Raw genomic sequence first — 23,738 nt, forward strand, 5'->3', positions numbered from 1 at the left:
GATACAAATGATTTAAAATGAAAGATGCCAAATCTGTAACTTTCTGGAAAGTGAGTGGAAAGTGGAAAATCATAGTTGCTCTTTGAAGTTTCGACCTGTTGCTCATCAGGACAATGTTAATGTTTACCCAAGCATACCAACATTTGCTAAATGGCACTAGACTCTAGTAATAAAATCAAGATTTCTGTGTGGAAATTTCACCTTGTAAGTCTGTTTGTGCGTACCTCTGTGTGTCATAATGGGAAAAGTGATTCTGAAGACACCTATTGTGGCAGAAAATTAACACAGCGGTGAAACTGAATACTTTGGCATGTGTTTTCTGTCCATGGAGCAGCACTGCAATAGTATAAGATGCGGTCATGACATTTCACAAGTTTTGCTGACACTTTCACAGATGGGTACAGTCTGTACTTGAGAGATTCCTCAGCAAGATGAGTTCAGGTTTTAAAGATATTATGGTGGCACCAAATCCAAATTTATTCTTTGTGTACCAATAAATCCACACTGTCTGGACCTATGTGACAGACTTATACCTGCCATTCCCTGTGGGTATTTTGCGCTGGTAAAAAGCGGTGAATATTGCTCTCCAGTTTTAGCAATTTCCTCTTAGCATTGATATGCATGTTTCGATATGACACTTAAAGGTTGTGTAATACGTTAAACCATTTAAAGCAACTGATTGGTTTCATTATGGCTTTATGGGCGTGGTCAAAAATATTTGACTGTGGCCTGGCAACGTGAGCAACAGTCCAACAACTATTGTTTTATTTTGATACAAATGTTACTAAATCCTGATTGGTGTAGGAGATGTGAGGTCACCTTTTTTGTTTAGTTTTTTTATTTAAAGTCCACCCCCCTACACACACACACACACACACACACACACACACACACACACACACACACACACACACACACACACACACACACACACACACACACACAATAATTGTGAATCTTTTAACAATTAGAGTCAATGATTATTTACAGACATACTGACGTTTTAAATAAACAAGTGGACACAAAAAACTTACTAAGCACTTACCTGCTCGATCTCATCTCTCTAGTTGTGTCCACTCATCGCATGCTCATCTCGCCGGCTTTTAATGACCTGTTCTGGGAAAGCACATGAAAAACTTATAAACTTCGTTCCAGGAATTAGTTTATAAATGTCATATAAAGTTTATTTTAAAAGGCAGAGCCTGGGTGAAAGTTTCAATACAATAGCACAAAGTTATATGTAGCCAAGTGGGCAAAGAAATTGGGTTTAACAAAAAAGCTTTGCAAACACCTCACTCGTAAACTGAGACACTTAGGGCTGGACTGATTTCTCAGTTGAAAATGTCGCAGAACGTGGCTAATGTGTTTAGATGTAACTGTGGTTTGGATTTCTGTCTTTCTTGATAAAATGTTGGTCAGAGCAGTAAAAGGAAATAATAATGGCAGATATTTAGTTTGAAACACTTACATTGGTGTATGTAGTATGCATGTACTAACAGTATTTATCCTATTGTACATGATATTCTTAATAGTCAGATGGGATGTAAAACTTCAAGTATCTAAAAGGGTTCCTTTTAAATTATCACAATTAAGCTATAATTAATATTAGATTATTGGTTTGCTGTGCTTTTTATATATTTTGAGTTCACATGGCTGTCATTGTGAAAGAGATTGGATCAGTTAAATAAAGATAAAATAAATAATATTGACTGTGGATATCCTGAAGTGCAATATTTTTGTTACTACACTGTTTTAATATAACCATATATTGTTTCTATTCTGAGGTACGATATCTTTTTTATATGGACCATTAATAATGTTCCAAATTTTCTTTTGTACATAACTAAATCTAAGACATTAATTAAATCACAGGAAAAGAAATGTGTGTAAAACGTACTGAAAATGTAAAATGTAATGCTTTAAAAAAACGAACTAGTTAAAAGAAGCCATCAGGTAATCATTAAAAACATCAGCACAAATATCTGGGTGCCCCTTTCCCAAGAATGTCTTTGTTTCCTGGAAGGTTTGTTGGAGCATTAAATTACTCTGTGTTCTGGCTAATCATGCACTCCTATCACTGTGGAGAGATTCAAAAAGCCATTTGTGATGGAGAAGCATTTTGACAATATCCTCCTCTTCTCAACAGTCAATTGGGTGGGGGGGTGGGGGGGGTTATCGGCACATTTATAAAAAATAAGGGTTTACATCAAATACAGAAAAAAATAAGATGAAAAATAAACAAAACAAAAGTGAAGTGTCAAAATCTTGTTTATATTTAAACGCTAGGGAGTAAAGACGTGTCTTCGAGCTGGTTTTAAAGATGTCGAGTGCTGGTGAGGTCCTAATTTGAAGAGGTAGATTGGTAAAGCTTAGGTGCAGCCTCGGCTTCAGTCTGCTTGTATGAACAAACACAAGCATCTGATGACTACGCCAAGATAAAAGTTCAGAAAGGTTATAGGGTGCTAATCCATTTAGTGGCTTTAAAAAACAAACAATAAAATCTTTAAATGAACTGTAAAGCATACTGGAAGCCAGTGTAAAGAAGAAATATGGTCTCGCTTATATGTGGCTGTCAGGAGTCGAGCTGCCGCCTGCAAAGCCTGCATGACTCCAAAATAAAGGCGATTCCAATATTGAGGCCTGGATTAAATTAAAGCATGAATTACTTAATTAAATCAGCAGATGAGGGAATATTTGTAATCTTTGTAAGGGCCCTCAGCTGGAAGAGGCAATTTAACAACAGAATTTAGTTATTAAATATAAAACTGCCATACAAAAAGGTCACTCCTGTTTTGTTTAGTTTTTTCTTTTTTGCAAACGGTGTTTTGCAATTTTCCAAATGAAAAAGTTCCCCCTTAAAAGAGCAATGTGTGTCAGGAGGTTCGAATAGTACCACCTCTGTTTCTTTGTCCATTCATGTTGGAAAGGTCTATCACTGATCATGTTTTTTCGTCTGCAATACAGTCCAGCAAGGCCTTTTACAATATATATATATATATATATATATATATATATATATATATATATATATATATATATATATGCGGTGACTCCCAAGCTAGACGAGTGGCTCCAGCAGATCCCGCAGGGGCGTGCTGGCCCCTGCGGGCGGTTTATCCTTCAAGCTCGGGTCCTCTACCAGAGGCCTGGGAGCTTGAGGGTCCTGCACAGTATCTTAGCTGTTCCCAGGACTGCGCTCTTCTGGACAGAGATCTCCGATGTTATTCCCGGGATCTGCTGGAGCCACTCGCCTAGCTTGGGAGTCACCGCATATATATATATTAGGGGTGCAACGATACACAAAATTCACGGTTCGGTTCGGTTCGATACTTTGGTGTCACGGTTCGATATTTTTTCGATACAAAAAAAATGTTCATGCCTTTTTAATTTGTCATTTATTAAAATTATAAATATATATTTTAACTCAAAAGTACAGTTTTTAAATTTAATGTTGCTGAAACAAAAATAATTAAAAAAATAAATATATCTGATTGAGGAGTCACTCATCTTTGGAAAAGAGAGTTTATTACAGAGAAATGGCTCTTTCCAAAATAAAAGCTATACTATACGCTTCTTCTGGGCTATATTCTCAGCAGCATATTGTAGCGGGTCAGGGCTGTTCGGGGTTCTGTTTGTACAGTTATGTTTTGTTTATGTTGCCATAGTGACGGGTGACGCCCTCTTGCTGCGACGGTGTGTCCTTCCGGGGTCAGAGGGCGCCCTGTGTGTTGTTGTTGTTGTTGTTGTTGCTGTGCGGTTGCCGCGCTGAGCAGTTAGCTAGCGGCAGTGTTCTTCTGCAGATGTCAATAAACGGCTGTGCTCCCTGGCTAGCTCACGGGAAGCAAGACCAAACGACACCTCCGTCTCCTCGTTGTCTGAGCTCGCCACATTGGTGTCAGAAGTGGGATGATGGTGGCACCCCATGTTCTGACCCGAGTGACTTTTCCCCCGCCTGTCGTGACCGGCGGTGCGCCAAAAGAAGGCACCTGGATATTTGCAAAGTGAAAGCAAAAAACAAGCGCAAATTCAAACGCGATTTCAATATGTCACATATTGACAGTGGCTCACCGATGCCAATGACATAATTACCCAGCTACATTTCCGAAAGAATGCAAAAGCATTGACATATATTTTTCCTTCCTACAATAGCCCGACGGGCAGGGCAGAGATAGATTTTGGTAGCCCGACTGGAAAAATCGCTAGCCCGATTTTGCAAGCCCTGTGTTACAGGCATGGCCCTTTAAGGATGAAGCCTGATGGGAAATGTATTCGGGATGTGTGTAGCGGGACTGCCTGGTGTGTGTGTGTGTGTGAAGAGAGAGAGCGGAGAAGGGGAAAAAGTAACGGTTAGCTACAGAAGAGACGGAAAGAAAATAAATAAAAGGAATATAATAACTCCCTCGACAGCCAGAGTTGTGTCGGCGATGCTCGCTGTGAGTAAACTGTTTCAGCCCACTGTACGCTGTGTTCGTGCCTTAGAGAAGAAATAAAGTTCGGTGAAGCAGTTTCCTACGCCTCCTTCGATCTTTTTGCTAGCGGAGTTGACCTGTATAGTAAGCTGTTGCCGGCTACGAGTCAGTTACGGAACCTTCAAGTAACTGCCAGAGGTTTCCTTACTACGGTTCGGGGCCGCGGATCTGGCGCGGTAACACCTGTATCTGATTGAGGAGTCACTCATCTTTGGAAAAGAGAGTTTATTACAGAGAAATGTCTCTTTCCAAAATAAAAGCTATACTATACGCTTCTTCTGGGCTATATTCTCAGCAGCATATTGTAGCGGGTCAGGGCTGTTCGGGGTTCTGTTTGTACAGTTATGTTTTGTTTATGTTGCCATAGTGACGGGTGACGCCCTCTCGCTGCGACGGTGTGTCCTTCCGGGGTCAGAGGGCGCCCTGTGTGTTGTTGTTGTGGCTGTGCGGTTGCCGCGCTGAGCAGTTAGCTAGCGGCAGTGTTCTTCTGCAGATGTCAATAAACGGCTGTGCTCCCTGGCTAGCTCACGGGAAGCAAGACCAAACGACACCTCCGTCTCCTCGTTGTCTGAGCTCGCCACATTAGTGTCAGAAGTGGGATGATGGTGGCACCCCATGTTCTGACCCGAGTGACTTTTCCCCCGCCGGTCGTGACCGGCCGGTGCGCCAAAAGAAGGCACCTGGACATTTGCAGGACTTTGTGTGGGGCAATGGGGTCGTCGGGGACGACTGACCCCTTAGGCGGGGGCTATGTAGCGGGTCAGGGCTGTTCAGGGTTCTGTTTGTACAGTTATGTTTTGTTTATGTTGCCATAGTGACGGGTGACGCCTTCTCGATGCGACGGTGTGTCCTTCCGGGGTCAGAGGGCGCTCTGTGTGTTGTTGCTGTGCGGTTGCCGCGCTGAGCAGTTAGCTAGTGGCAGTGTTCTTCTGCAGATGTCAATAAACGGCTGTGCTCCCTGGCTAGCTCACGGGAAGCAAGACCAAACGACACCTCCCTCTCCTCCTTGTCTGAGCTCGCCACAATATTAAACATATCAGGTCCCCATAAGGAGAATCATGTGCTAACGGCTGTCTAAATGACTCGGGTAAAGTTTGTAACATGCATGCTTGTTGTTTTTGTCTGCTTCCACTTGTCTTTGCACTAGGATGATGTCGGCGTAAATGTGCAGTCATATTCGTTGTGTTCCCACTAGTGCTCCGTTATCGAGCTACCCCTGCGTGGGGCTAGACGGCTAACACGTTAACGAGCTAACTGCTCGCTAACACACTAGTTCCCACCCATGTAATTGAGCATTGCGTGGCACATCCAACATACTGTTTTACTTTAGTCCATGACACGCTTACCTTCAGGGTCATACCTCACATGAAAACCAAAATAATTCCAAACGCCAGATCTGAATGAGGGTGGGGAAGGTTCAATTTGCCATGTTGCAAGGAGAGCTTAACTTCTGTCTCGCTAGCTTGCCCTGCGCTCTTCCTCCTGACTATGCTGTCTGTGTTGAGCGCTCAGTGGATCTGCGCTCGACAGTGCAGCCTAGGCTGAGTAGTCGAACGCAGATTTACTGAGCGCTCAACACAGACAGCATCGTCAGAAGGAAAGTTGATAAAATAAATTACAAATTTTGTATTGTTCGATACATATGCGTACCGAACCGAAAGCACTGTATCGAACGGTTCAATATCGATACGAGTATCGTTGCACCCCTAATATATATATATATATATATATATATATATATATAGTATTCTTTTTAAGATAAAGTAAACATCACCATAACATGAAAGTGAAAAGAGTGCCGGGCCAAGGATCGATCCTTGAGGGATGCCCCATGTAAGCCGCTGAACATGACGTAAAAACAATTCAAGGCGAGTTCCTTTTAGTGCTCACAGCTCTCCATAAAGACTAGGACACCATGATCCACTCTATCAAACACTCAGGTCTAAAAGCACTAAAAAGGCAGGATTACCTGAGTCTGCAATTAATAAAAGATCATCAAAAATGTTTAAAAGTACAGTTTCTGTGCTGTGATGTTATTTTGAAACCTGACTGAAATGTTTCAGTGACGCCATTTATTTCCAGAAAAGTCTAGAGCTGAAGGACAATTTTATCCACCACCATAGACCAAAAAGGGAGTTTAGAGATTGGTCTAAAACCAGCAAAGGAATTTTGATCATGAGCAGGAAGAGTGATTTGAGACCTGCTAGCAGCAGCCTCATCACCAAAAACAACCCAGAACATTTTTCACAAATAGCTGGAGACTCTGGAAAGTGTGTGATGGGTAAATCATTAAAGTGTAAATGGTGTTAAAAAAAACAGTAACAGTTTCTTCATAAGACTGTTAGAGCTAAGTTGTTCCAAAGTAATGCATCATTATGACGACCTTACATTTGGCAGTACTGTTGCTAAAACCAGTAATCAAATTCCTGCTTAATGGTTCCATTAAAAAAAGAAAAATATATAAATTTTATGGCAGTTGAGCAACACTTGTTGGAAAAGTGGGCTGAAATATTTCAGGTCTGATGGAAATTTGTTTCATGAAAACAGAAAAATGTTAAGTTAAAGTGTTGACTTTTGCTAGTAGCACTTTTAGCTAAGTGCGCGCAATGACCACAATGACGATGCTAGTATGCTAATGTTTATCAGGCAGCCGTGTTAACCATGTTCTTCAGCTTGTTCACATTTGCAAAGAACACGAATTACAGTTGCAGTTGTGGTGACTAACAAAACACAATCAATTTGAAACAGTAATGATAATAAGAAGTCATTTTCAAAAGGAGCCTTTGAACATTTGTAGTTTTTTTTATCAGCACAAAATGTTTCATGGTCTCCCAGTTCACTCAGTAATGTTGCCAAACTATGTTACTTACCTTCAGTTGTTACATGCCATTTGAGCAGTTTAATAACCTATCTGATGAAACATAAAGAGCATAACCCTCTTTGATTATATCACTGAAAATGTGCTCATTATATTTAATCGGTTTATTTAAGCATTTTGTGAGTTTTTAGTTATTAGTTTCTTTGTCATTTCGTAAAATAAATGCAAAACATTTGAATTTTTGTTACAATTAACAACCTTTGTGTCTTTTTCATTTCCACAAGTCGAACTTTCCCTTCCAAACACTCGGCTCACCAGCAGCTAGAGTCTGGCTTATTGTTGGTGAATGGGGCTATTCCTGGAGGCTGACCTTTAAACAAACACATTCGCTGGTTTATAAATCTCCCCACCTCTACCGACTTGGTGTGAAATGCAGGTTAAGATTTATCTTCAAATTATCAGTGAGGTAAACTCAGAGTGCCCTGGATTTGTCAACGCTGACCTAAAAGCTATCAGGAGGATTATTAATGGCATGAAACAAACTGAGAAACTACGGGATGAACTGGGCAGCGTTAGACCTTGGTCTCTGGTTGGTGTTTGTGACATTAAATTGAACCTGTTAAATATTGATGGTTCCCAAGCACAGGGTGTGACAAAGAAATTGTTAACTCGAGTCTTCTGGCCTTGAGATATGCAAACCGAAACAATAAAACCTATGCGGTGGAGCATAATTTAGAGAAATATATTCGTATATGTTTCGATATGAGTTTTGAAGTGTTATAGTGAATAGTGATTACAAAAAAACTAGTTGTTTTTTTTAAGCAATGATATCCTTTAAAAGTTATTAAATGACAAATAGTGTAATCATTTATTATGAGAGATGGGAGAATTTTATATGTTTGAGTATTTTTCATAAACATAACCAGAAATGCATACAGAGTCACGGCGTCATTAAGAGTAGCAGATGACCATTGGACCCTGAAAGTGAGCCGATAAACACCTGTTCAGTTTCAGGGGTGTAAAATGCAAAAAAAAAAAAAAAAAAAAGAGGATAGAGTACACGTGTGTGCGTGTGAGAGAGAGAGAGTGTAGGGGGAGGAGAGACTGCAAGTGAGTCATATAACTGATTATACTTATCTGTTGAACTGGACACATCTCTCAGTGGCGGAGCGGACACACATCACACACACACATTCACCCAAATCCGATGTTTTTATCTTCATAAAAAAACAACTTTTATTAAATTCAAAAACTTCAGTCTGTCGTCACTGACAGTTGGGCCGAGGAGAAGTCATGGATCCAATCGTGGAAGTGGTGGCTGTGATTTTGGGGTTCATCGGATGGATAATGGTGGGGGTTGCGATTCCAAACCGTTACTGGAGGACCTCCACTGTTGACGGAAATGTCATCACCACCTCTACAATCTATGAAAACCTGTGGATGTCCTGCGCGACAGATTCAACCGGGGTCAGTAACTGCAGGGACTTCCCTTCGATGCTCGCTTTGAATGGTATGCTGACAAAAAAATTGACTTCTTAATAATATCATGAGGTTCGGGAAAGTTGGATGCCATCAAATGTTTATGTTGCTTTGTCTGGAGGAGGGTTTCTGTCATAAGAAATGTATTAAAAGGACAACTTGAAGAGCTTAGATGTCCTATCTTTTGTTGTACTGTGGGTACACATTAAAACATCAATCCATCTTTGAAAAATCTGCTAGAATTATGTGGTTTTGTGTATCTATGCACTGTTTCCAGGTTACATCCAAGCGTCTCGTGCCTTGATGATTGCCTCGATAGTGTTTGGCACATTTGGACTGCTGGGCTCGCTGATCGGGATACAATGCTCTAAAGCAGGAGGAGAAAACTATGTTCTCAAAGGGAGGATCGCAGGCACTGCTGGAGTACTTTTTATGCTTCAAGGTAACAAAAGCATAGAAAATACAGTCTGTTCTTCCTGGCTATTCAGATAACAATATTGACCTCCTATTACACTACCCCTTAAAGAAGATAAAGAAACCTCCCCAGCATGCTGATGAATCATGATAATGCCCTACCGCCTTTTTAGATCAGTCCTACCTATTTTTGTTTACTTCAATACTTTGGATCAGAGTTAAACTCTGACCCGTCACTGTTTTATTGCTCACTAAAGACTCCCTGTTGTTGTTGTCTGTTTTTTTCTATCAAAAGGTTTGTGCACTATGGTTGCAGTGTCCTGGTATGCTTTCAATATCACTCAGAATTTCTTTGATCCCTACTACCCTGGCACAAAGTAAGTTGCTGTTAGTGGTGTGAGATAAACAGGCCTAAAGTGCAGTGCCAGCAGCCCATAATTTTGCTATGTGTCACAGGTATGAGATAGGAGAAGGGCTTTACATCGGCTGGTGCTCTGCTGTGCTCGCCATCGCTGGAGGAGCCGTTCTCACCTGCTCCTGCAAATTGGGCACAGAGGAAAAATAGTGAGTTTGATCTCTTTTTGATGTACAGAGCTGGAGGTAATTCTCAGAGTCTACAGGTGCAGTCTGGCCCCGCCATGAAAAATGTTCTGGTTAAATTAAAGAAAACACGAATGTGCTGAATGTTCTGTTATTAATTTGATACAAAGGGAGACGGATGCCGTGGCTCTCCCACCCATCCAGGTGTCTTTGTCTCGACTGTGCTAAGTGGCAGGTTTAAGGGGCTTATAGTAGGTTTATAGTTTATTTGGTAATTACCTGTCTCAATGGTAAACATGGGCAAAAGAACAAATAAAAATTGTATGAAAATTTTTTGACCCACCTTCATTACAGGGACATCATAAAACACAGCATAGAAAAGATTTTAAATTTCTCTGTGGAGAGATCTCTGTTTGGAGATGGAAGCTCCTGAGCAGGTCTCAGACTGCTCAAAGTGAATAACGGAGACGTAGCAATCAAAGATTTGAAAAAGAATGAAAATCTTTGGCAGAAACAGAAACAAAAACCCACACACGTATTTATTAAAACCTTATTTTATTAGAAAGTCGGTAAAATTGTAAACTTTTTAAATCAGATTAGTGATTTAGATTTCTATCCAGGTAATCATTAGAATTAAAGTAGATCTAAACTGTGCTTTAAAAAGAAACAATGCAAACACGTTACCAAGATGGCTGCCTAGTGGCAAGTGCTCATGTCCCTGATTAGAAAGTTGGCTCCCCCCAGTGGTCAAAAAAAGTAGTAACTAGATTATTCACAAGAATTTTACTCACTTTACACTGACCATAGCCTGTTTATATTCACTTCTGATAGGTGCACTGCCACTATAAGGATAACTTATTCTAACACTATTCTAAAACTTTTAATTTCCTTGCTGAGACTCTGAGTATATGATGTGCAGCATGCTTGGGGTGATTTGTATTTCCACCATCTGATCCTGACGTTTTCTTTCTCTGCAGCCCTCTACCTCATGCAAGGGGAACTGTGTATTCTGGACCAGCACCAACCAGAAGCCTGGCCGCCAGTACTTACGGGAGAAACGCTTACGTCTGAGCAGGATTTGGAAACTGAGCTTTGTGGACTTATTCATCCCTTCACTTTTGGCTGGTCTAACTAACACATTGTGCCATTTCATCACTGTGGAAACACTTGCAGTGCATCAGATGTTCACTGTTGGGAGTATTTCAGCTGTATATGTTATATACAAATAACCGCAGTTTCAAAATGCATGTTCTGTAGAAATAACATGGATAAAATGATTGCAAAAAGCTTGACAAAACATCAGCGTCACTGCACAAACTCACTGTGCGCTCTCAATGATTAATATTTATATTTCTCTGATATTGTCACTTATTTTCCAATGAATTCAATCACATTTGTAAGGGGAAGGTCAAAAGTGTGATGATTGTTGGGATATGTTGTTTTGTACAGTTTTGTAGGCGACACCTGAGGCGCTGGAGGGCAGGTTGTCTTTGTTTTGATTGTATTTTGCCTGTTTGTTTGTTTTTGGGGTTTTGTTGTTGTTGTTGTTTTTTTTTGGGGGGGGGGGGGGGGGGGGTAAGCAAATGTACAAATTTAAATGTTTTACATTGAACATTCCAGTTTTGCTTACCACAGACAAAAACAGTGGTGGCTGTATTCTTCCTTTTTTAAATAAAAAATTAAATTAAAATTAAAAAACCATCAGCCAGGCGCATGATTACAGGTCATCAGGACATGATTTGGGTAAAATATTGTGGGAAATCATCAACAACCTGTTCGGTGTCTGTGTTCAGAGTAAAGACTGATTGCAAATGTTATATTTTCATCAAATTCCACATTTTTACTATTTAAATTTGGTGCTAAAAGCAGCAAATTCAAATGTCTTTATGTGTCAAATAAAGACTGTATTTTGTACAACTTATTTAATAATAATAAAGAAGATAGGGAAGAGTCACTGGGTGGTCACCTTAACCCGTGGTAAATGTATGCAGGTGGAAGCGGTCTTAACCAGGATGACAGTGACTCCGTTTAGAGGACACATCAACCACCGAATGATTGAAAATCCTGTGACTTGTGTGCCTTTAATAGCACCAGGTCTCAGCTCAGCAACTTCTTGTTCAGTTTGTTAACAAAACACAAGAGGAGAACACATCTTATGTGAGTTGGTGTGTGTGTGTGTCCACCGGTTCAAGGTGAACTCAAGCTGTTTTGGTGAAACATGGCTGCCCAGCTTCTTATTACGACTGTTAAAATGCTCGATAGTGCAATTATCTGCTGAAGCTTAACCTCAGTGTCAGAATGGGGAAAAAATTTGATTTAAGTGACTTTGAGTGCCAGACGGGCTGAAAAATGCTGATCTACTGCGACAGATCACAACCCTTTGTAGGGTTTACAGTGAAACAGTCTGAAAAAGAGAAAATATCCAGACGCAAGAAAATGTCTTGCTGATGTCAAAGGTCAGATTAGAATGTCCAGACTGTTTTCAGATGATAGGAAGGCAACAGTTACTCAAATAACCACTCGTTACAACCAAGTCTCTGAATGCCCAACATATCGAGCACTGAAGCAGATGGGCTGCAGCAGCAGAGGACCTCAATGGGTGACACTCATGTCAGCTAACATGATGTTGAGGCTACGCATGGACAACAAAACTTGACAACAGATGATTGTACTGATGAGTCTCAATTTGCTTCAACTGCTACAGTGGTAGGGATTAGGAGTACACAAGAGGAAAGCATTGACCCATCCTGCTTTGTATCAGCGTTTGTCCTGCTGCTGGTGATGTAATGGTGTGTGATATTTTCTTGGCATGCTTTAGGCCATTTAGACACCTGAGCTTCATTTGTATGGCACAGGCTACCTGATTATTGTTGCTGACAACAATAGCGTGTCATGTCACACAGCTCAAATCATCTTAAACATGACAATGAGTTCACTTTACTGAAATGGCCTCCACAGTCACCCCATCTCAAACTAATAGAGCACCTTTGGGATGGAACAGAAGATGCACATCATGCGTGATGTCAGTATGAAGCAAAATCTCTTAGGAATGCTTCCTGCGCCTTGTTCAATCCGTACTATGATGAATTAAGGTCGATCTTACTCTTAAAAGGCAAAAAGATGTCCGACCTTGTACCACACGGTATAACTATGAAGTGAGTGAGCCAGTGAGTGTAAATCACTTCAAAAATGAAGATTCAGGATTCTTTTAAATTAAGTTATTAAATGACAAAACTTTATAGACCTGCAGAGAACTAAAAGAAATGATGATTTATCATGATCGATTATTATTATTATTATTATTATTATTATTATTATTATCATTAGGACAGGATGATTACGGTTTTCGCATTCTTTGCATTTCGCATTCTTTGAGGTAAAAACACAGACTGGGCCTGTTCAGCAGGTTGTTTTACGTTGCATAACACGTCGTCATGTGTTACCACTGTCAATTACATACCCCGTGGTGACGTTTGGCCGCAGTGTGCAGGCTGCCGGGCCCATGCAGGGACATGGTGGGAGCGTCACTGTTAAAATAGCTTATCCAATGAGAGCAGCCCACGTTTCCGGGCGAACACGGATGTGCACCTCGCGGACCAACCATGGAAAAGTAGAGCAGATAGGGCGGGGACGGCTCTGGCAGAGGGGCAAGGTTTCGTTTACAAAGTGTAAGGACGGTCAGCTGTTCGGCTTCAGCAACAGACTAGTCGTTTTAACTTTAAAACGAGTCTAGAAAATAATTAATTCAGGCGGGGTAGTGAATTTAAGCTGCTAGTTCTTTTGTGAGGGGAGGAACCTTTCAGCGATACGACTCATTTCTACACGGAATACTGTCCGATTGGGACCGTAAATACACCGTCGTAGCTGTTCTGTAGAGAGGGGAGACCCATGAGGGTGTAATAAATAACAGGCAGATTTCAATGAAACAGACAGGCGCTTTCAGTCGAAGCGGACGCAGAGCTGTGAAGTTGGCTGGTTCCGGTGTTAAAGCGTGAATCCGGGAAGAGATGGAGCCGTGTCGGCGGGCCGGACTCAGCGGGGTCCTGTGCTCCCTGTCACTGCTGTGTGTCATCCTGGACATCCAGCTGGACGGTAAGACCCACTTCACGTTAAAAGAAAACAAAAAACAGCCTGCTTACTCACTTGTTTGTCGTCTTTAGTGCTAAAAATTCATCAAGCCGGCTTAATTACTGACCCCGAAACTGCTCTTAAAATACTAATACAAAAAAGTAATTACTATATCGTTGCTCTGATTTAAAGATACCGGCTATTAATCTGTAAAAGTTAAACATGAAGGCTTTAAAAGATGTTTCCAAGGGCAGCATCCTTACAACCAGGGGCGTAGTGAGGACTTACAGTCCCAGCACCACCTGCTTTTACCTGTGTCAGGCCTCTGCCCTTAGTAATATTTATAGTTCAGTTACATTTATATGTTATTTTAAAAACACTGATTGTATAAGGTTTCGTCTTGCAGTAATACTCCACTTTCACTTTTCATTACATCGGTTTTCTTTAGTTTCACCCCTCCCTCGTTCCGCGCCAGCGCTAAATTACTTTCAGCTCTACACTTAACTGCGTACTTTACTACTAAAGGTGAGGTTTAATACACAGTAATTGTACTGTATTTAAGTATTTCTCTACCTTCTGCTTCTATTCCACTATATTTTGGATGCAGATGGAGATTTTAAGACTTTAGTCGCTTATTCATTTGAAGATTAACTGCATTATTATAGATCAATGCCTATAAGCAATGTAGAAGGATGTAAAACAGTCCTCAACTGCAATGATCCACTAATATAATGTGTATGATTCTGAAAAGTGCCATTCTGTGTAATGAGTACTTTCACTTTAGGTAGTTAAAATATATTTTGATAATGTGACTTGTGCAATATTTAGCATAAAAGTGCATAAGAGGTGAATAAGGGAGAGGGAGTGGGTGAAGATGAGTGAAAAAGGAAAGCGGTGAAAGAGATGGTTTAGAAGATAGTAGGGAGACCTGCTGAGATGATCGCTCTGGTATAAAGACAGGAGACTGAGGTGAAGATGTTAAGAGTTTCATGGGAGGATGGAAAAGAGTGGAAATGAGTACATCAGAGGGAAAGGTCAGGCTGAGCAGTTCGGAGACAAGTTAGGTTGTTGGTCGGATGCCGTAGCTCGATTGTGCGTTTTGAATCTTTTTCTGAGCTTGTGCAGCCTCTGTCATCAGAAGAGAGGTGCAAGTGTGAACAAAAGACAAACACACAAAGAACACTGGGCTACACTGTGGTTTCCTTCTATAAAGTTGTCCCTCTTCAGTGTTTCCAGCGAGGCTCACACCCAGTTTTATGTTACAGGCGTCTTTGGGGAAACTCAGGCTGAGATTGAGCACCACTTGGAGATGGGCCGCAAACTTTTGGCAGCTGGTCAGCTGGCTGAAGCCCTGTCCCACTACCACTCTGCTGTGGGTAAGGTTACACACACAGACACGTTCTTGCCACTGGCTGACATTTTCAGTCTACACAGTCGGTGCTTGTCTGTACAGTCGAGAAAGGTGTGTTATTGTGCGGTAAAAGAGTTTAGAGGTTCAAAGCTTGTGTTTGTTGCTTTTGTTAAAATAAAAATGAATAAATTGTGATGATGCATTTTCCAGAGGGTGACTCTAAGAATTACCTGACCTTCTACAAGCGAGCTGCAGTGTTTCTGGCCATGGGAAAGTCCAAATCTGCCCTGCCAGATCTGACCAAGGCTATCCAACTCAAGCCCGATTTCTTGGCTGTAGGTCACTCGCTAGCCTTTCTTAATGTCTTCTATCATATTCCATTTCTTCTGCCCTCTTCAGAGTCTTCGTCATCCTATCTTTTCATCTGTTTGTATTTTTCAGGCCCGCTTGCAGAGAGGGAACATCCTGTTGAAGCAGGGCAGCACGCAGGAGGCACGGGAGGACTTTGAGGCAGTGGTAGGTTTTATAACGTGCTGCTTTTGCAGTCCTAAATCACTCTCCCACGTATGTTTGCCACAATAATATGTACCTGCTGTTCCAGCTGCAGCGGTCCTCAGACAACGAGGAAGCTCAGAACCAGCTGATGAAGGCGAACGAGCTGGAGGAGCTGCAGGAGGAGGCCCAGGCCGCGTACCACCAAGGGGACTACAGCACAACGATCACTGTGCTGGAGAGAGTTATAGAGGTAGGGGTCTTGTTGGTTAATTTTATTTTTCATTTACAATCTTACCAATACCAGCTGCTTCAAAGTGTGATTTCAAATCTGATTTTAATGCCTCAGCATTTTAGTTATTAAAGGAATCACTATGATCTTTGAGCTGATTGCTCATTTATAAAAAGTTTCCGTCTTCCTCTAGATCTCTCCTTGGGATCCGGAGTCTCGGGAGCTCCGCGCAGAGTGCTACATCCGGATGGGAGATCCACAGAAAGCCATCCAGGATCTCACGCCGACGACGCGGCTTCGCAACGACAACCGCGCCGCCTTTCTGAAGCTCGGCAAGCTGCACTACAGCCTCGGCGACCACCACGAGTCACTCAAGTGAGCGTCGTTCCTGGAATAAACAAATAGGTCTGGCTTGCTCAGCCACGCAAATGAAGTCTCACTTTTTCCATCTATTCACACGCAGCAACGTCAGAGAGTGTCTGAAACTCGACCAGGACGACAAGGAGTGCTTCAGCCACTACAAGCAGGTGAAGAAGCTCAGCAAGCAGCTGGACTCGGCCGAAGAACTGATTGAGGAGGGCAGGTGGGTATTTCTGTTGGGCTGAGGCACTTCGCTTCCACCTGCATGCAAATGAGAGTTTCAGAGGGCAGCTATAGTCTCAGCCTCTGAAAGTGGAACATATACAAATGAGGGCAGAATTATTAGCACAGCTATGAAAATTTTCCCTTTGCTTTTAACAGAGCAAGGGATTTTCAACACAGCATTTTCTTTAGAAAGCATAAATTATAAATATTTTCACACAGTAACAGAATAATTTCATAAAAGAAGAAAAAATACCAGAGTCAGTGTTATTAGCCCCCTAAAAAAACCACAAACCACTGCTGTGCAATGATTTGCTGTAACTTGTAATGCTCAGCTTGTAAGTTAAAGTTAAAACTGAGGGTTATCGTCCAACTTGCACACAGCAAAAAACTTCAGCAAGAGTTTGAGCTGTCAATGAGAAGACAGCTGGTCAAAGACAAAAGAAGACAGTTTAGACTTGAGAAAAAGAATGGCCGATGCTCACGTTGCAGGAGGCGATATGCAAACATATCACAGCGTTTTCCAAGTGTTAAAAACTGGAGCGAGAAGCATCATTGCAAAATTCAAAGAGAGCCACACAGTGCAGAACAAGCCTGGAAGAGAAAGGAAACTAAGAAGACCCCAGAACAACATGACAACGACCTAAAACTCAGGGTTAAGAACAAGCTTCAGAAGACTAGAGTGAATGTCCCTGACTGGCCTGGGCAAAAGCCCTGACTTAAAAAATCTGGAGGCGCTGGAGATTCATCAAAGAAAAGTGAGTTGTGATTCCTCAGGACACGCGTGAGAGCCTTATTGAGAACTAGAAGAAACAGTTGCAGGCTGTTAACCAGCAAAGAGAACACAAAACCGAGTATTAGCAGCAGGGGGGCTAATAATGTCGATGCAGGTAGTTTTTATGACATATTTGTGTTTCTGTGCCCAAAGTAAAATAATGTAAGCATCCAAAATAAAACAAGCATGTTTGGAAATGCTGTGTTTGAAAGTCCTGGCTCTCTTTAACGGCACTTATTTTATTTTCATAGGTGGGATAATAACTAACTTGTCTGTACATTTGCAGCTTGTAAGCTGTGAACTGCTTCAGTGCCACAGCATGTTAAGTGCTTTGACCTTTAACTGTGTTTCTCTCTCCCCATTAGGCATCAAGAAGCCATAGAAAAGTATGAATCAGTAATGCAGACGGAGCCTAATGTCCCGTACTACACCAACCTGGCCAAAGAGAGGATCTGCTTCTGTCTTGTGAAGGTGGGAGAGTGACGGCAGCTTTTCTCACGAAGCGATGCTCATTTTTCTCCTCTCACATCCCCCAGAAGATGTGGAACCTCTAAATAAATCATCATTTCCTTGCAAACGCACTGTCCTAGTTCTCAATAGAGTTCAGTCTTAGTTTGTAATCATTCACCTTTTGCTTCATATCATTTCCAGATTAAATCAGCGACCGAGGCGATAGACGTGTGTTCGGAGGCCCACCAGAGAGACCCCCGCAACGCCAACGTCCTCAGAGACAGAGCAGAGGCCTATATCCTCAACCAGGACTACGAGAAAGGTGACACAGTCTTCTCAATGAATGCAACTCAACTCATCCCATGCTTATGTCCTGTTATGATGTCATGAGCCTATCGTAACCATAGACACAGCTTCCATCTCAGAACTGCACACGCAGTATCAGAAGATTTTTATTGATAATTGATGATTAAAGTAAAACAATATTACATAATTAGCCTCAGATATGTGGTACAAATAATATATAGGAGTAATCTGTAAATCCCTTGTGTGTCATGCAGCTGTGGAGGACTACCAGGAGGCGAGAGAGTTCGATGGCGACAGCAACGATATCAAAGAGGGGCTGGACCGAGCCCAGAGGCTGCTCAAGCAGTCTCGTAAGAGGGACTACTATAAAATCCTCGGTGTCAGCAGGTAACCAGTCCAGCCAGCTTCAACATAAACACTACACGTTTACTTTATTTTTCTGATGCCAAAGTCAACGCCCGTCAATATTATAAGAGGGCCCGCTAACGCTCAGAAACTTCCTCAGGAGTGCCAACAAGCAGGAGATCACCAAGGCGTACAGGAAGCTGGCACAGCAGTGGCACCCCGACAACTTCCAGTCTGAGGCCGAGAAGAAAGAAGCAGAAAAGAAGTTTATCGACATCGCATCGGCCAAAGAGGTCCTTACTGATCCAGGTCAGCAGCCAGCCTTGTTATTTAGTCTTTACAGCCACATTTCCACACCACCAATATCTGATTTTAAAGAATTTCCAGGATTTTAGACATACTTTACTCATCCCAGAGGGAAAGTCACAAATTCCAACAGTCTCCATAAACATCCATCTATTCATTTTCTTCCACTTATAGACTTGAAAAGTCTCCGAAAACTCCAATAGCAATGCATGGTGAGCAGCATGTATTACAGTCCAGAACACAAGCATTAAAATTAGTTGGGCTCATTTAGAAAGTTTGGCTTTCTCAGAAATGAAGTTAAGCTGAGCTATGAGAACATTCATGTGAAAGAAACGAGCGGCTTCGTTCTTCTTTTCACAAAACAGACCAAAAAATGTTGCTCAGCAGACGTTAAAACTGCAGCTCTGCAGTCAAAGAACAAACATTTACTGACTGTCAGGTTTTGTCTGATGAATAGACTGATGTCATTTTGGTATTGTGACAGTAGGGGGCAGCACAGTGGCACCTAAGTTCAAGTTCACCATCATCACAGGTCCTGTAAAAAATTGAATAGAATTGTAAAAGCAGAAGAAAATGGATGTTTGTCAAACCAAGTCCAAACTAGTTGATGTTGATCGTTTACTAAAATGTTAACGATCCTGTTCTCTATTACTTTTTTTTTTTCCTAGAAATGAGACAGAAGTTTGATGCGGGCGAGGATCCGCTGGACCCAGAAAGCCAGCAAGGAGGCGGCGGAGGTCAGCAGGGCTGGCCTTTTCACTTCAACCCCTTTGAATCTGGCGGCAGCTTCCACTTCAAGTTCCAGTACAACTAGAGAGCAGGACTTGACGAACACACGGGCGGGGAGGGGGGGTAGTGTCGTTTTAGGTGGATTGGATACTTTGGAAAAAACCTTCGGGGGATTTTGGAGGACGAGTCTTCCTCAAAAGCTCTGCGTCAGCCTGGACGCAGGTTTTCGCAAACTTTTTTTTTGTTATTTTGGACTTTTTACCACAAAATCAAAGGACCTACCTGTGGTTACTCATAAATTACGTTGTGCTTGAAGAAAATGAAGTCTACAGACGAGCTCCGTAGGAAATGTGTGACGGCTGGAAGCAGTGTCCGCTCTTATTCTTTCTTTGTGCCATTCTTTGAAGCGCTACTCGGCGCCTCCTTTTTATTTTTAGTGCCGTGACTCTTTGCTTGGAAATCTGTACGTCTGTCCGTTTGCTTGCAGTATTCTTTAAAGGTCTACTGATTTCAGTCTCTATTTTTTACCACGTCGAGACGTCTCTACACTAGAGAAGCAGGATTTTTATATTTATCATTAGACCTGTGGCTGTTGAGCTATATTTATGGTGAAACTCGAGCACCGCTACAGGAAACCTGTAGGTGTAAGAATTTCAATATCCTATGGATCTGAAGTCAGCGTAGGTGCTCTGTGATGTATACGTGTATATTTTTAAATTTAAATCAGCGCCTCCTGATAGCTAATTGGAATAATTCTGTGTGAATTTTGGTTTGGAGATGTTCATTTATATCCAGGGGCAGACATTATGGATGTAAGTGCACAAAATAAGTGGAAAAAAAAAAGTTTAGAAAAACAGCCGCAAATGACTGCATTGACATTTAGAGTATTTCTGTTCCTTCCCTCCTCCTTTCAAGGAAACGTTTCGAAAGCTTGCACTTTTACTTTGTTTGAAAAGGCCACTTCACTCCTGAAATGTTACTGTAGGCCTTTGAAAAGCCTTCCACACACTCCCGTGTGTCTTCAGTGGCTATCCGAGAACCTCATTTATAAATAGGTGTTACTGAAGCGTGTCTGAGCTGCTGCTTTATTTTTCCCGAGGTACACCATATCTACTTCACGAGCAGCATGTTTGGATAATATTTATCTAATGGGTCGCACTGACACATACGAACTTCATACAGTTTATAAATGAGGTTCTTGCAGCCACACGGGCCACACAGGTGAACCGAGATGATGTTTTTAAAGACTTTATTTTTTAGCACAAATTAAGTTATTTTGTCTTTAATAACTTGAGGACACACTGACTGTAACCAGCTTCTACTGCTTGATTGTGTGAACAAAATGTGACAGGCTCTCTTTGTATTTAACTCTGAGTGGGACGGTTTTGTTTCTGGGTTTCTTTTGTTGGAGGCTTTTTTTTTCCTGTTGCCAAACTGAGTCAGCTGACAAGCTCAAGTGTATTAAAATATTGAAACAAACGCATTTTTGCTCATTTTGTTTTGCTGTGTTTTAAAGCGAGGCGAGGACGGCAACACAAAGTGTCAAATAGGGCGATTTATTTTAAAACACACTGTAATAAAGACGGGCACTGCAGACACTGAGACACATACAAGTAAGCTCTCGTTTACTCACACCTCATGCACGCCCACACCATTTCTGCACTCGCTGCATTGTGCAGCAGTTGACGCAAACGCACTCTTTCATCAGTCGCCGAGGGACTGACTGAATCCACGACATCGACACAGAAGGTCTGCGTCCAAAGAGTCCGAGAGACTGACGTCGTCCGTTCTCCTGGGATCGACCACGGCCTAGAGTCTGGCTCGGCAGGTCTCAGTCACATGAATGCTGTCCAAACAGACGGAGCTCCGTCAGTGGTTAGCTCCGAATCCCTGTGTGTCGTCCAGGCTGTCTGCCTCCACCTCGATGGACACCACGTGGTGGCCGGGAATCATGGCCAGGCCCAGGACTCTGGGTTCGCTCTGGGAGAATGTGTCTGAAAAGAAAACGAGACAACAGGTCAGACTACACTTACTGTGTGATACCTTATTAAGCACACCTGCACGTTAATGTAAATACCAAGTCGGCCAATCACATGGCAGCAAATCAGTGCATTTAGACATGTAGTTATGTAAACATCAGAATGAGGAAGAAAGGTGATTTAAGGGGCTCTACTAGTCTGAATATTTCTGAAATTTTCCCACACGACCATCTGTGTGGTTCATAGAGAAATTTCTGAAAAAGTGAAAATATCCAAGCTGATAGGAAGGCAACAATAACTCATTACAAGCAACGTACGCAGAAGAGCACCTTTGAATGAACAGCACATACAGAAAGAACAGCAGGGCTTTGCCCAATGACAACAAAAGAAACATTAAAGCAGGACGTTGTCTGGTCTGATGAGTCTCAATTTATACTGTGACATTCAGACGTTTGTTTAAAGAGCTACCCCGCAATGTACCACTGGCTACCAACATAGCATAGTCTAAATACCTGCAGCCTAACTGGGGTATTTGACTATGCCCACCCCTTTATAACCCCAGTCTAACCATCATGCCATGAAGCTCAGATTATCTCAAACTGGTTTCTTGAACATGAGAATGAACTCATTGTACTCGAATGGCCTCCACAGTAACCACATCTCCTCCAACAGAGCATGTTGAATGACAAAAGCATCGTGTATGAGTTTCCCACAGCTGCTGGTTCTGATCAGTATTATTTTTAGCTTTATTGATAACCTTTAAGATGGTTTGGCATTGAGTAAAGTCACAGTTTGATAGCACACCTGTGTGTTTAAATCTTTCCTGGAAAGACACTTCAAAGATGCTTTGATAATACAACACCATAAAAAGTGCGAGGTGTGAAAAAGAGCAGAACAGCCTTTTTATACGGAGTCTAAGGCATCAGTGGACGCTGTGCTCAGGTCGCCTCTGCGTACCTGTGGATTTAAGGAATTCCTGAGCTGAGCCGAGGATGACGTTGCAGTCCCGGTCAGTGCAGAGGAAAAGGCCCACCAGAGTCCGTCCGTCTGTCATGCGGATCCTCATGTTCTTGTTCAGGAGCCCCTCCAGCTTCTGCCGTGCCTGAGATGATGAGGACACTTCAGACTGCTCCTGGGTGAGGACAATAAGGGAAAGTGAGCAAAATAAAACCTAAGCTGAGGGCTAAATTATTATTTAACAGACTACTTGGCACATTATTAATCCATTATTATATATTTTTTGAAAGAAGCCCTGTTTAGACACATGTAATGACCGCTGTGAAATTTTAGCTTCATATATCAAACACTTCTTAGTATACATTTTTCTCCATTGACCCACTTTCATAATGTTTTTTGACCCCAAATTTTGAAATCCGACAGTGTTTGAATGTGAATATCTCAAAAACTATTAAAGAAAAATGTGTGAAATTTGCACTGGTGTTTCGTACCATGAAAGGGAATCGGGATCTTTTTTGGGACACATAAACCAAAAAAAGGATTAGCTAGATAAAATGTGAGAAAATAAATTCCATGCACTCCTGTTAAATCTCATATCTCTTAATACATACTGATATCTTTTTTTCCTGGTACAACTTGTCATGTTTGCTAAACACAGAATAAAAGTTGAATGAAAATGACATTTTCTTAATTTCTGTGACCAAGAATTTCATGTTTAAAAGCTTTCTACTTGTTTTATGTTACAGTACTGTGAAATGAATCAATATACCATTTGGAAACTGTCACTACTGCATTTTACAAATTACAGAAAGGAAGGCCTGTGGAAATGTAAGGATTTTATTTTTAATAGTTTTGAGCTATAAAAAGGCCTGAAAGTAGGTGGATGGGACTTAAAACATATATATTGAAAAAAAATGATATATGAAGCTAACATTTTAAAACAATCACTATATATATCCAAACTCTGGACTATAAAATGTTTAGGTAAATCTGAGACGGTCGAGGAAAAAATAATGATTTGAGACAGAATGACCAAACTTTGCATTTTGGTGAGGAGAACTCAACACATAGTGAATCTCTAGTCTGTCGTTCATATAAACAGTTAAATAAACGCAGGTTACCAGGTCAGATGTACAAGCTAATTTGTTAGCCACCGACTAACGAATTGGCTACAACTGAAGCAATGACAATGTTGAAATACTTTTCAGTTTAACTATTTTTTAATCTCAGTTTTGACATGTTAAACAGCACCAAAAACCCCGAGACAAACTGAAAAATTAAAACGAGAAACACATACGTGAGTCGAAGGGCCGTTTTCCTCAATCATTGTGGCCATAACCTGCACCTCTTCTTCTCCTCCGGCATTTGCTTACGGAGCAATTTCATCGACGGACCAGCGAAACCGGAAACGATCCAGTTTTTTTTTTTTTCTTAAAGGGGAGGTCC

The 23,738-nt window shown here is 41.5% G+C and overlaps 3 protein-coding genes across 4 annotated transcripts; 2 read left to right on the forward strand and 1 right to left on the reverse strand.

Annotated features, from left to right (window-relative positions):
• Positions 1-3,786: 3,786 nt before the first annotated feature.
• cldn15a (claudin 15a) lies at positions 3,787-11,674 on the forward strand. Of its 2 annotated transcripts, XM_076881770.1 has the most exons (6): positions 3,787-4,433; positions 8,563-8,797; positions 9,044-9,208; positions 9,476-9,557; positions 9,637-9,744; positions 10,698-11,674. In XM_076881770.1, exons 1-6 carry the CDS (start codon positions 4,257-4,259, stop codon positions 10,789-10,791), a joined length of 861 nt encoding a protein of 286 aa, XP_076737885.1. In that variant the 5' UTR covers positions 3,787-4,256; the 3' UTR covers positions 10,792-11,674. The 2 variants fall into 2 exon arrangements, with proteins under 2 accessions (XP_076737885.1, XP_004562727.1); XM_004562670.3 differs by lacking the exon at positions 3,787-4,433 and having other exon boundaries at positions 8,422-8,797.
• A 1,668-nt stretch (positions 11,675-13,342) lies between these two features.
• On the forward strand, positions 13,343-20,839 carry dnajc3b (DnaJ (Hsp40) homolog, subfamily C, member 3b). Its single transcript, XM_004562669.5, has 12 exons — positions 13,343-13,812; positions 15,054-15,164; positions 15,350-15,474; positions 15,581-15,655; positions 15,741-15,884; positions 16,057-16,238; positions 16,327-16,446; positions 17,586-17,691; positions 17,872-17,992; positions 18,231-18,363; positions 18,482-18,630; positions 19,296-20,839. The coding sequence occupies exons 1-12, from the start codon at positions 13,728-13,730 to the stop codon at positions 19,439-19,441; spliced, it is 1,497 nt and encodes a 498-aa protein (XP_004562726.1). The 5' UTR covers positions 13,343-13,727; the 3' UTR covers positions 19,442-20,839.
• A 52-nt stretch (positions 20,840-20,891) lies between these two features.
• Positions 20,892-23,738, reverse strand: naa38 (N-alpha-acetyltransferase 38, NatC auxiliary subunit). The gene is made up of 3 exons (XM_004562671.2): positions 23,590-23,738; positions 22,293-22,467; positions 20,892-21,350 (listed from the first exon to the last, which is right to left on the reverse strand). Exons 1-3 carry the CDS (start codon positions 23,626-23,628, stop codon positions 21,226-21,228), a joined length of 339 nt encoding a protein of 112 aa, XP_004562728.1. The 5' UTR covers positions 23,629-23,738; the 3' UTR covers positions 20,892-21,225.

This window comes from Maylandia zebra, linkage group LG3, assembly GCF_041146795.1.
Source record: "Maylandia zebra isolate NMK-2024a linkage group LG3, Mzebra_GT3a, whole genome shotgun sequence".
NCBI lineage: Eukaryota > Metazoa > Chordata > Actinopteri > Cichliformes > Cichlidae > Maylandia > Maylandia zebra.

Coding starts and splice junctions, on each gene's coding strand:
- cldn15a (XM_076881770.1), top strand. CDS start 4,257: ATGGGAAATGTATTCGGGATGTGTGTAGCGGGACTGCCTGGTGTGTGT. Junction 8,798..9,043: donor TTCGATGCTCGCTTTGAATG/GTATGCTGACAA, acceptor CACTGTTTCCAG/GTTACATCCAAGCGTCTCGT. Junction 9,209..9,475: donor AGTACTTTTTATGCTTCAAG/GTAACAAAAGCA, acceptor TTCTATCAAAAG/GTTTGTGCACTATGGTTGCA.
- naa38 (XM_004562671.2), bottom strand. CDS start 23,628: ATGGCCACAATGATTGAGGAAAACGGCCCTTCGACTCAC. Junction 22,468..23,589: donor AAAACGGCCCTTCGACTCAC/GTATGTGTTTCT, acceptor GTCCTCACCCAG/GAGCAGTCTGAAGTGTCCTC. Junction 21,351..22,292: donor GGAATTCCTTAAATCCACAG/GTACGCAGAGGC, acceptor TTTTCTTTTCAG/ACACATTCTCCCAGAGCGAA.
- dnajc3b (XM_004562669.5), top strand. CDS start 13,728: ATGGAGCCGTGTCGGCGGGCCGGACTCAGCGGGGTCCTGTGCTCCCTG. Junction 15,475..15,580: donor TCAAGCCCGATTTCTTGGCT/GTAGGTCACTCG, acceptor TGTATTTTTCAG/GCCCGCTTGCAGAGAGGGAA. Junction 18,364..18,481: donor AAAATCCTCGGTGTCAGCAG/GTAACCAGTCCA, acceptor AAACTTCCTCAG/GAGTGCCAACAAGCAGGAGA.